General features: G+C 41.2%; 1 protein-coding gene across 2 annotated transcripts in view; it reads right to left on the minus strand.

Annotated features, from left to right (window-relative positions):
• Positions 1-11,670, minus strand: part of GPAT3 (glycerol-3-phosphate acyltransferase 3) — a 46,745-nt gene that overhangs the window by 7,659 nt on the left and 27,416 nt on the right. Inside the window, exons 4-8 of one of the 2 annotated variants that reach the window (XM_018565988.1) lie at positions 11,177-11,251; positions 8,455-8,544; positions 7,511-7,604; positions 3,054-3,169; positions 2,157-2,212 (exon numbers count right to left, since the gene is read on the minus strand). In XM_018565988.1, coding sequence (XP_018421490.1) covers positions 2,157-2,212; positions 3,054-3,169; positions 7,511-7,604; positions 8,455-8,544; positions 11,177-11,251 — 431 coding nt within the window. The remainder of the gene's footprint in view (positions 1-2,156; positions 2,213-3,053; positions 3,170-7,510; positions 7,605-8,454; positions 8,545-11,176; positions 11,252-11,670) is intronic. The other variant, XM_018565989.1, reaches the window with a different exon arrangement.

The following is an 11,670-nucleotide window of genomic DNA, read 5'->3' on the forward strand; positions in this document are numbered from 1 at the left end:
TGAGTCAAACTCCTTCTGCACTTCGGCCGACCCAAACCCAGCCGCAGCAAGCCGTTGTACGGCTGATTTCAGTCGGTGTACGGCTGAAATCAGCTGTACAAGCCTGAAGTGAATAGCCAAACGGCGTTCGGCTCACTTCACTTCGGGTCGGTTATTCACACGGCTGCCTTCAGCAGCTTTGTGAATAACCCCTTATGTGTCCCCAGTTATTTACAAACACTGGAGTGATCACGCGATCACTCCGGTGTTTGTGCTGCACAGAGGATCGGTAAATATCAATGATATTTATCGATCCTCCGTACGGCCACGCACAGAGCCGCTGTCATCCGGAAACTGACAGGATGACAGCGACTCAGTTCTACTCACCGCTCGGCCATCCTGAAACTTGTGGCTTCTCCCCGCCAGCCGACGCTTGCTCCTCCGCCCCCCACTGGAGATGTTTTTTTTGATCCCCGCTGCCACAGCCCTACAAGCAGGGCACAGCAGCGGGGATCCATGGAGTCACAGATGCCTGCCTTGAGCGGCTCCAGGCAGAGATGAGAGGCTCCAGATGCCGGCAATTTTTCACATTGATTTGATTTTTAACTGCTGCGTTGCTAGCGTTTGTAAAAGACCCCCCAAACCATATATTTTCTGAAAGCACAGGCCCGGTAGAATAAAAAGATGGTGATACTAAATTTGTAGGCCCTGCGATAATTGCGCAAATGTTTCTCATATTATTATTATATCTCTAATATTAAACCGATAAAAATACACAATTCAATTGATGAAACATACTAAAATCAGTATCCGTGCACAAAAAAAATATATATTTTCTGACTAAATCTAATAGATAAAACTGTATTGAGTTAATAAATAACAAATATTTGCACATTTGAAATTGCGCCTTTTTGCGAAAAGGTAAAAAAAATGAAGGTACGCAAAACTGTAAAAAAGCGACATGTTAAAAATTGTTTTACGCTGTGTTGGTGAAGCGACCATGAGCTTATAGCAGAACTGTAAATGCCACCGACGTAAGGCATACTGAGCTGGTCAGCCGGGAACACTTTTGTTCCGCCGTAAGCCTAACGGCGGTGGCAGCGAAATCTGAAAGTATTAAGAAGCAATCATAACACATACAGATCACCCACCTAGCTGTGCCTGCCCATCGCCTCTGTTACCTTCAGCAGTGCACTAAAAAGCTCTAACATGCAAATACTGAATTTCACTCGAAAGTCAGCATTTGGTCCCACCTCACACACATTTTCAATCCTGTGAGTAAGGAGAGACAGTGCAGTAATCCATCACATTAACCACCCAACCATGACAATGTATTATGGGGTAGGGCAGAGTGTTGACTTTATTGTGAAATTGATATTTGCATATTGAACAATCCTATGTGTTAGAGTTACTTGATTTGTTTTACCCTTTCTGTGCAAGTATAGACCTACTATATGTTTAACCCAAGCATTTTTAAAAATTCACTTATTGCTGACCAACTCACTACCTCTACTGGAAGTGTCTTCGAAGAATCAAATACTCTATTAGTAAAACAATAGTTTCTAAGGTTCGAAACTTAGAAACTTGATCATAGCTTCATGCTGAAAATACTGCCCCGCCCCCCCTCAAATCTTCAGGGATGTCTGTAATATGAGATCTACCACCGAACTAGGTCTTATTTTCGGGGTAGGTCTTATATTACAGAAACCCCTGAAGATAGTGCTAGGTCTTATTTTCGGGGTAGGTCTTACTTTCGGGGAAACACGGTATATATCATATTCCATCAGTCTCCCTTATTTGTTTTATTCCTCAGACCTTTTGCCATTTTTGTTGCCAGTCTTGGGACTCATGCCATCTTAATACATTGTCTAAGCAAGGTCTCCAAAACTGGACACACTAAGTGAGGTTCAACTATAGCTCTATATAGTGGAATCAGAACCACCGTCCTCCTGCTGGTGATAGTATGGGGGTCGCTGTAGTAATGCACCCCAGAATTCTATTAGAGTAACATGCTTCCACCAAGTCTTTCAGTGTCTAGAATTCTAACATAATACAGGATTCACCCTGGACATGGTCCTCTGGAATAAATTCTCTGCAATGTCCAGGAATAAATCAACATTGGCAGATCCAGACTCTATGCAGCCTTCTGTTATACAAGAAAACTAGATGCCACCAACCTTCAGGAAAGATGAGAATTGGTAGTTTTTTCTTATCCAAAGCATGTTCTCGTAGCCTGTTTGAAGAACAGTAAAGTGCAGTTAAACTAAAGATAACAGAGTTAAAAATTCCAAGACATGTAAGCAAGCCATAAAATCATATGCAAAATTCATTAATTTATTATTACAGGTATTTATATGGTGCTGTTAATTTAAGCAGCGCTTTACATACTTCACATTCACATCAGCCCCTGCACTAAAGGAGCTTACAATCTAAGGTCTTGATCTCACATGCACATAGGGCCGATTTAGACAGGAGCCAATTCACCTTTTAGCATGTCTTTTTAAATTTGAATTGAGATAAAAGGGGCAGTTCACAAGAGCAATCCTATAGCACTGATTTGTTAAGCTACAGTATTGTATTTCTTAGCATTTTTGTGGATAGGAAAAAATTAAACTGTGGCCAATGAATGGTCCATGATGCAGTTACCATTGATTTGCAGCTCAGTCAACGAGAAACTGGCATTTTGCAGCCTTTAAAGTTTGGAACAGAATTGCCAGCTTGAGTAGCTACTCTGGTTATTTAATGCAGCTGCTGGTCCTCAATGCACAGCAGTGATTGAAAAAACAGTATAGAGAAGTACTGTGGTCAGCTAAAGATGCATCTCTGAGGCTAGCTAAAAAAATGTCAGAGAACATAAGCAAAGAGATAGCAAAGAGATAGCTTTAACTCTACTACATGTGCTGGAATTTTGATGGGCATCACACAGAAGAAGCAAATTGAGAGCTAATAAGAACAGGGTAGTGACTGTGATCAATAACAATTGGCTTAAGTACATAATAGCATATTTGTATGACATGGGGATAAGGAACTAGAACATGTTGGTATTATGCATTCTTGAAGGAACATGTATATACCTTTTTGTCACTAGATGGCGATCACGCATTTCAGAACGTTCAAACCACACATGTGGACATGCCCTTGCCATAGCTCTTTGAATTACTCCCATTAGTCCTCCATGAACCTGTCCAACCTGAACAACAAGATGTAGCATAAAAAAAAAGAAAATCTAAAGAACTGCTGTGGTAAACAATATGCATTTGTCTTCTATGTTTTAAAATATATGCAATAAGAGGAGTATATATTTTAGTTTATAATAAATTGAATAAAAATAAGGAAGGAACTAAGTACGGAAGATGAAGATGGAAGAAGATGAAGATGGAAGAAGATGAAGATGGAAGAAGATGAAGATGGAAGAAGATGACGATGGAAGAAGATGACGATGGAAGAAGATGACGATGGAAGAAGATGAAGATGGAAGAAGATGAAGATGGAAGAAGATGAAGATGGAAGAAGATGAAGATGGAAGAAGATGAAGATGGAAGAAGATGAAGATGGAAGAAGATGAAGATGGAAGAAGATGAAGATGGAAGAAGATGAAGATGGAAGAAGATGAAGATGGAAGAAGATGAAGATGGAAGAAGATGAAGATGGAAGAAGATGAAGATGGAAGAAGATGAAGATGGAAGAAGATGAAGATGGAAGAAGATGAAGATGGAAGAAGATGAAGATGGAAGAAGATGAAGATGGAAGAAGATGAAGATGGAAGAAGATGAAGATGGAAGAAGATGAAGATGGAAGAAGATGAAGATGGAAGAAGATGAAGATGGAAGAAGATGAAGATGGAAGAAGATGAAGATGGAAGAAGATGAAGATGGAAGAAGATGAAGATGGAAGAAGATGAAGATGGAAGAAGATGAAGATGGAAGAAGATGAAGATGGAAGAAGATGAAGATGGAAGAAGATGAAGATGGAAGAAGATGAAGATGGAAGAAGATGAAGATGGAAGAAGAAGAAGAAGAAGTGTTAAGAGAATACTTGACAGCGTCTTTATAAATATTTTCACAGTTGTTGTCAGTCTGCACTCTGGTGGTGGTTGCTTTCCTTGTATCCAGTTCACAGCTTCCATTACATGGTCAGTTGTCATTTCAACCTGTACAGAATGTTGAAAGCTTTCGACATCGAGGAGTTTGTCTCCATTTCGCCTTCTCCGGCCAGGTGTTCTAAACATGGCCAAACAAGTGGTGCATCTGGACAAATTAGGCAGACCCATTAATTTTAAAGCCAAACTTTGCATTAATTTTAACTATACCATCTGCAAATTTGGGCAGTGTCACCTTCTGCACATTTGCGCCCTTTGTTTCAGGGCCCATCCAAGTCAGCCTGTACTTTGAGGCAGGCTGACTCAGCATGAATATGCCGTATTGACACAGGCGCTGATCCTGTCAGAGGAATTTTCTCGTAAGTATTCGTCTGTGGATCAGGCTAGTCAGGCCATAATTCAGGCAGGTAGAGGATCCCGGTTGTCCATGGCGGACGTGGGTTGTCAGACAGTTATTCACTATCTAGACGACTTTCTTTTGGTTAAGAGTCCTGCTCGGCCCCCTGCTGATCTGCTGTCTCTATTGCCCAGATTTTAACAAACTTAATGTACCTATGGCGGCCCACAAGATTGAAGGCCCAGACATTCATTCACATTCATCGGCATCCATTTAGACTCCCTTCGCATGCAAGCTAGTTTGCCTCAGGACAAGTTAGATAGGATCAGGCTCGCCAGCCGGGCTATGGTTCGGTCCCGCACTGCGACTAGGCAGGGGCTGCAATCGTTACTGGGCATGCTCAGTTTTGCTATGCGTATAATCCCGCAGGGTAGGGAATTCCTTTCCATATAACTTGCGCTCCGGCCTTCTGCGCCTGATGCGGAGTCCCTGGTTCATCTGGACTCCTGCGCGCGTGCTTATTTGGTGATGCTTGAGGAGTTCCTTGGTAAGTGGAGTGGTATATCGATGTTCATCCCACGGGTTTCTGATAGTTCGCCCCCTGTTACTGATCCCATGGCCTGTAGGAGCTATGCGGCTATTTTTTGCCCACATTGGTTAGTAGCTCCCTGGTCTGAAGAGGTTATTCAGGTTCCGGAGTTTGAGATTTACCCAATTGTGGCCGCAGCGACAGTTTGGGGGCCTTTGTGCTCAGGTTAGACAGTGGTCTTCCTAACAGATAATCAAGCCACTGCAGATATCGTCAATAAAGGGAGGTCCAAGTCATTGCTTATTATGTAGTTCCTGAGGAAGTTGATATGGTTTACCCCTGCAGCACAGCTTTAATAATGCCATTTCGTTCATTACCAGGAGTTCTAATACTGCAGCCGATGCTCTGTCTCGGTTAACATTACCCTTTTCTTCCAACAACATCCCGGGGCGGACGATTCCGCAACACCTGTGTCAATATTCTCCCCATTGACGAAGGACTGAACACTCATTGGTCCGCTGCCTGCCACATTATTGACATCTCATTGTCCGAGAACACTAGAAGGGCTTACGCTTCGGCCTGGCATAAGTTCCTTGATTTTCAGAGTACATACCCTAGGATGGACACATGTGATATTAAGTATATCCCGTCTTTTGTGGCTTATTGTCTCAACAAACTGGGTCTGTCACAACGCACGATTAGGGTTATACCTGGCTGGCATTCAGCACCACATGTCCCTTCTAGGCCGTCACTCTTCTCAGGCCACCCTATCAAGGCTATACTCAAGGGGGTTCAGAAGTTACACTCAAGGTCTAGCGTTACTCGCCTTTCCATCCCTGTAAGCATGTTACGGGACCTTGACCAAATGCTTTCTCAGGCACCCTTTGGTAAACTCCCCAGCCTAGTTTTGAAAGCAGCCATCTATTTGGCATGCTACGGTTTTCTCAGACCCGGGGAGTTTACCGTCACCAGGTCACAGGCCCCCCGCTCTTGCCAAAAGACAGCTGATTCGCTACCTCATGCACTTTAGTCTGTGTCTGGAACACTCCAAGACTCTGCAACCTAGCAAGAGCGTTGAGGTCAAGTACTTCACCACTCTCAATGCCTGGTGTCCAGTTGAGACTCTGGACCAGTTAGTAGCCGCTCTAGGTCACTCCCCCCGCATTGCCCCCTGTTGCCCTTCTTAGGTGGACCACTCAGTTCCGCACAATGTATGAGGCACGTCCGTATTCTAATAGCCAAATGGGCCTCAACCCAGAACAGTATTCGGGTCATTCATTTAGGATTGGGGCAGCCACCGCAGAATCTAGTTAGGGCATACCTGTCCATGTCATCAAACAGTTAAGCAGATGGAACTCGGGATGTTATACTAGACACGTGCCCAATCCTCAGTTGGAGATGGCTCAGCCGTTTTCTAAGCTGCTTGGGTAATTTGGTTCCTGTTCAATAAATCCTGTTTCAATCCCTAGTGTGTAATTTTTCCCCCCTTATTTGCATACTGAACACAGCGACCACGACACACCTTAGGTCAAGTTAGGCAGGTTCATCATCCCTATGTCCAGGTACGTATCAGTAGGACTCTGACTACAAGTTTAATGCTAATTTGTTAGCTGTATTTGTGGGAAGAGCCCCACACATTTAAACCCTCCCGTTTCCCCTACTCACCTGTCGGTACGTCCGTTACATCCCACCCGCCCTTACCCCTTTTGATAACATTTTACTCTTTGGAGTATGCTCCCTTATTTGCATACTGACCATAGTGACCACAGCACAGCTCAGGTCAAGTTAGGCAGGTTCATCATCCCCATGTTCAGGTATGTATCAGTGGGGCTCTGACTACAAGTAAAATTTACTAAAATCAGTAAATGGTGCGACTATGCGCTGTCTCCCATAAGTGCTCCTGCCTTATCAGAAAAGCATGATGGGTGACAAGACATCACACGTATCCATGCCAATACGCATCACACAAGCATGTTATACAGGTGAAACTCGAATAATTAGAATATCATGCAAAAGTAATTGCAGTAAGTGCTGCAAAGGGGCCCAAACCAAGTACTGAGTACATATGCATGCTTGTACTTTTCAGAGGTCCGATATTGTTCTATGTACAATCCTTGTTTTATTGATTGCATGTAATAATCTACTTTTTTGAGGTTGTGGATTTGGGGTTCTTGGGGTTTTCATGAGCTGTAAGCCATAATCACCACAATTATGACAAATCACGGCTTGAATTATCTTGCTTTGCATGTAATGAGTCTATCTCATATATTAGTTTCACCTTTTAAGTTGCATTAGTGAAATAAATGAACTTTGCACGATATTCTAATTATTCGAGATAGGTTTCCTGATGGTTCCAACCTATCTTGAGAAATAATGTGCAGCAGTTGCAGGAGTGCATGCATGTAGACAGGAAGTGGCCCCAAAGAAGCAACAAAGGTAAAAAAACAAACACACACTTAGCAACTGTTAACAAATGTCAGACAAAAAACACCAATCAACTCAATATAAACAACATACATATATCAATAATCATTTCACAGTCTGCTAGCCCCAGGGCTCTACTTACCATAGCATAGCAACCATCATTAGCCAAAATAATAATATCAATTGGAGATGTGTGGTTGGCAACACAAATCCCTCCTTTCTTAGGCCTGTTTTCTCTGAAGAAAAAAAAAGAGATTTTATAGCTTAGGAGTGGGCCATACAACATATGTGATACAATATTAAACCAACAGAGTGCGTAAAGCACTACTACTAAATCATTTACCAGTACAGCTTGACCTCACAATGACCCAGATACAGAGCTGTCTACCCACCAGCTGAACGGAAACTTGGGGACATGATCTGTACTGCACTGTAGGCAGTCTTGTAACGCTGATAAATGCAAGTGTATTTTTATATATTTATTTTAATAAAGCTTGCATACGGTTTTACGCTACATAGCACATGTTGTGTTCTTTCTGAGGACCTGTCAATAATCATCAATACAAAACTACAGATAAATATTTCCAACAAGCACTAACCAATAGCAGGCTGGCTATTGCACCCACCCACTGCCTGCTGTCAATCCTCATAGGAGCAGACTTGAGAGAGAACTTTATGAGCATATATTAACAATTTCTTCTTTACTGTGTGATACCACAGAGAAATAAAACTACAAGACCGTACAGTTTTAAAAAGCTGAGCTTTTGCATTTTACAAAAGTAATATATGAAGAAATTATTTTTAATAAAACAAAAAGCATTTAGCAAATACATGGTTTACTTCTTACTAAGTGTTTGTACTCCACTCTACTTTTTTTTAAAATTCTATTTCACCCAGGAGGTCTCTATATACACATCTATAGATATATCTATATACACACACACACACACACACACCAAATGTTTCTGGGGTGGGCAAGGTACACATTTTCTTGACTTACTAAAAAGGTGTACGGAGACGAGGCAGTCTTCATATAATAAAACACATGAGACTAAGCATTTATAGTCTACTGTCATATTGGCTTACTTGTCATGATACTGAATTGCACTGGAAAGAGCTCTTGCGCAAATCCGACAGCAGACCAGGTGCACCAGCTCACTGAACCAGTCCTTCACTCTGTAATAAAAATGCATACAAATCTAAAAACATAGCAGGTTGCATCACTTAAAGAGGAACTTTACCTACCAATGTAATGTCTCCCAAAACAGTTACTTTTAGGGCTTGCCAACTGTTAAGGTTGTCAGTGTGCTCATTTCAGCTCTTGGCTGAATTTTCAAGCTCTCAAACAACTGTTGTCATAGCTGATCACATGTGCAGCACCATGACAACTGCAATCCAAATAGCGGCTAAGATGGCTCCCTTCTTGGCTGAAAGGGATTCGAGGTTGTAGTTTCACTTTAAGATGGAACACTAAGCATTATGTTTTCAAAGAGCTTTAAACAAGTAACTTATCAAGTATTTCTAAACTTCCACTGGCAATATATTGTATTTTATAGTTTCACTCACTCCTTGTATATTTCATCAAGATTGCCTTTTAACATATCTTTATATAGTTATCAAACTCTTGGATTATGTAATTGTGGTACAGCTGGAAATTGTGACATTCTTGCAACAGATTACACATGGTAAATAGAAGAAAAGTAATTAAAAGCACACACACACTAGTAAGTAGGCTCGGCTTTACAAATGCCCTTTGCTTATAAAAAAACAAACAACAACATGGAAAACCATTTTAATTTACCATTGTGATTACAGGGCCACAGCTGATTGTCACATACTTTGATCTGAAAGATTTGATGTTTGGCAAGTGAAATTAAATTACAAAATCTAAAGTACCTATTGGTACCTGTATTAGTACAGGACAGACCGCAGTTCATTAAAGCCCAAATGCACTTTCAAATTAAAATCAGCTATTTACACACTCCAGGTGTATCAAAACAAAGTCAGTTTGAGTAGAAATGTCTGTCCCCTGCCAGCATGCTGTAGAGAACGACTCTTGCTCTCTGTGTGGAAGCAGCAATCTTTCTACAGATGTTGGACATGGTCCCTGCTGAGCCAAACATAGCTGTGCAATCATCAAAGCTCATTGAGTTCAGTTTGCCGAGGGTTTCGGAAAGTCTGGTTCGAAGCTCAGCTGACTATACGGTAGTTTAAAAAAAGGGCATGAGAAGCTGGACACTGCAACATGGAAAAAGAAACCACCAACCCTTTAAATTACAAGCTTTGGTATTGTCTTTAAGCTGTAAGTGGTATTATGGAATAGTACAATTTTCACATATCACGTATTTTGGATGTGCAATTGATTTTTTAACTTTTACATGTAGCTTGGACTAAATACAGCAGCAGCATCCCAATCTGATTCATTTCAGCTTGGAATAAAAGGTAGGTTTGGCTGTAACACCTGATTTTTAATAGACAGGAATTAACTGGTGACCATAGCTGCCAAAACAGATCTAAAAGCTATAAAAAAAAAAAAACTGAAGCCCTTCAATTCATACAAATTAGCCAGTGGCACAACAGTTTAGTAGCATAGTTTGTGAGATTTCTTTTTCTCTCAGTACCACTCTGCATGGTCTTAAATGTTTAACAAAATGTCAAAAAAGAGCGCACAAGAAAAACTTCATAACCACACATTTTTCAATACACTTGCCATCTTTGTATCCCCCATAAAATTCAAAACATAGATTTCAGGTATGTCTTTGGTAGAAATTCCCCAGCATCAGGACAATAGATGAGTAGTTGAATAGGCAGGAAATAGAAAGACAAGACAGGTTTTATCTTAAAAAGATAAAAACAGAGTATTATCTGAGAAACACTAGCCAAAAATACTGCATAGTGTCTGGATAGTATATAAGCAGCTTAGTTAGACCACAATATAAAGGAGGGAGAGACAAGACAAGTTTTAACTGTAAATACAAAATTGGAGAGTATTATCTGAAAAGGCAAAAGCCAGAAATATTGTACATTGGATAAACAGTATGAAAGCAGCTTGGTTAAGCCGCAATTTAAGATGGAAAGATGAGACAGGTTTTATCTTTAAATGAACAGAGTGTTTTATCCGAGAGACAATAGCCACATATGTCTTTTATATTTTTGAGCACTGGAATAGGGCACAAACTCTGGAGGTGCAATGCAGAACTTAACCTGCTGTAAACAGTAGACATTCTGCAGCTGTGGCTCTGTAGTGCAGTCATGCGTTTCCTCATGCATGTAGTACCCAAACGGCTGGCTTATACCATGGATATGCTGCAGGCAGAGGCTGTAGACCACAATGGTGCCGTCAGCAGCAGATAAGTTATATAAAGCTCACTCTGCATGACTCTGTGGACTGGCTCTGGGGATAGCATTGGCTTACCCCTGTTTGGTAGTGCCACCAGATTGATCAGGACGGTTGTTGGAGCCAACTTTGCAGTAAGCCTCAGCTGCACCCAGGAGAATGAAGGGGAATGTGTGTGTTGTGGCTGCATAACACTCTAATAGAAAAGGCTGATGTCAGAATCTTCTTTATCTCTTCTTCAAAGAGGTACAGTGCATCGGAGGAACTTCTGGCCAATAGAGGTATACATCATTGAAAAATATTACCTTACAATAAAGATTTTCATAATTTAGCGTTTATTATTTGGTCCATATAAGGCTTCTATCCAACAAAAATTTTTTATTTCTCATCAACTGTTCATCTTCCCATTCCCATTTCCCATTCTTGCTTTCTGCGCATATTGCATATTCTATTTGTTCTTAATATGTTTACCTGCCGTTTGGCATCTGCCCAACAAGTGTAGCTCCCACGACCAGCCAGCTGATCCCAATAGTAGCCAAGGTAACCCTGAAACACACAAAGGCAGGTGCAGTCTCTTTAACAGAAAAATTATTTCAAACAAAACAAACCACACATTTGCCTTAGGCAAACAAAGATCAATGGATATAACTCAAATACCAGCATTATAAGGGAAACTGAGCAACCAACTGATATAATGCAATTATTTTATGATAGTGTGCAGTCAAATATGTCCTGATCTTCTAAAATAGGGTCAAATATGAGACAAACATGAATCCAGGTCAATTCAAATGGTTATTATTACGCTGGAGCAATACACACATTAAAAAGGAGAACTATGACGCGAGTGCTTTTCATTCACCTCATAGTTCTAGACCAGTGCTCCCCAACCTTTTTATCGCCGCGGACCGGTCAACGTTTAATGATTTTACCGTGGCGCGCTGAGGGGGGGGACGTTGATTGTTTAT

This window comes from Nanorana parkeri, unplaced genomic scaffold (assembly GCF_000935625.1).
Source record: "Nanorana parkeri isolate BGI_ZX_2015 unplaced genomic scaffold, ASM93562v1 scaffold906, whole genome shotgun sequence".
NCBI classification, from domain to species: Eukaryota; Metazoa; Chordata; class Amphibia; order Anura; family Dicroglossidae; genus Nanorana; species Nanorana parkeri.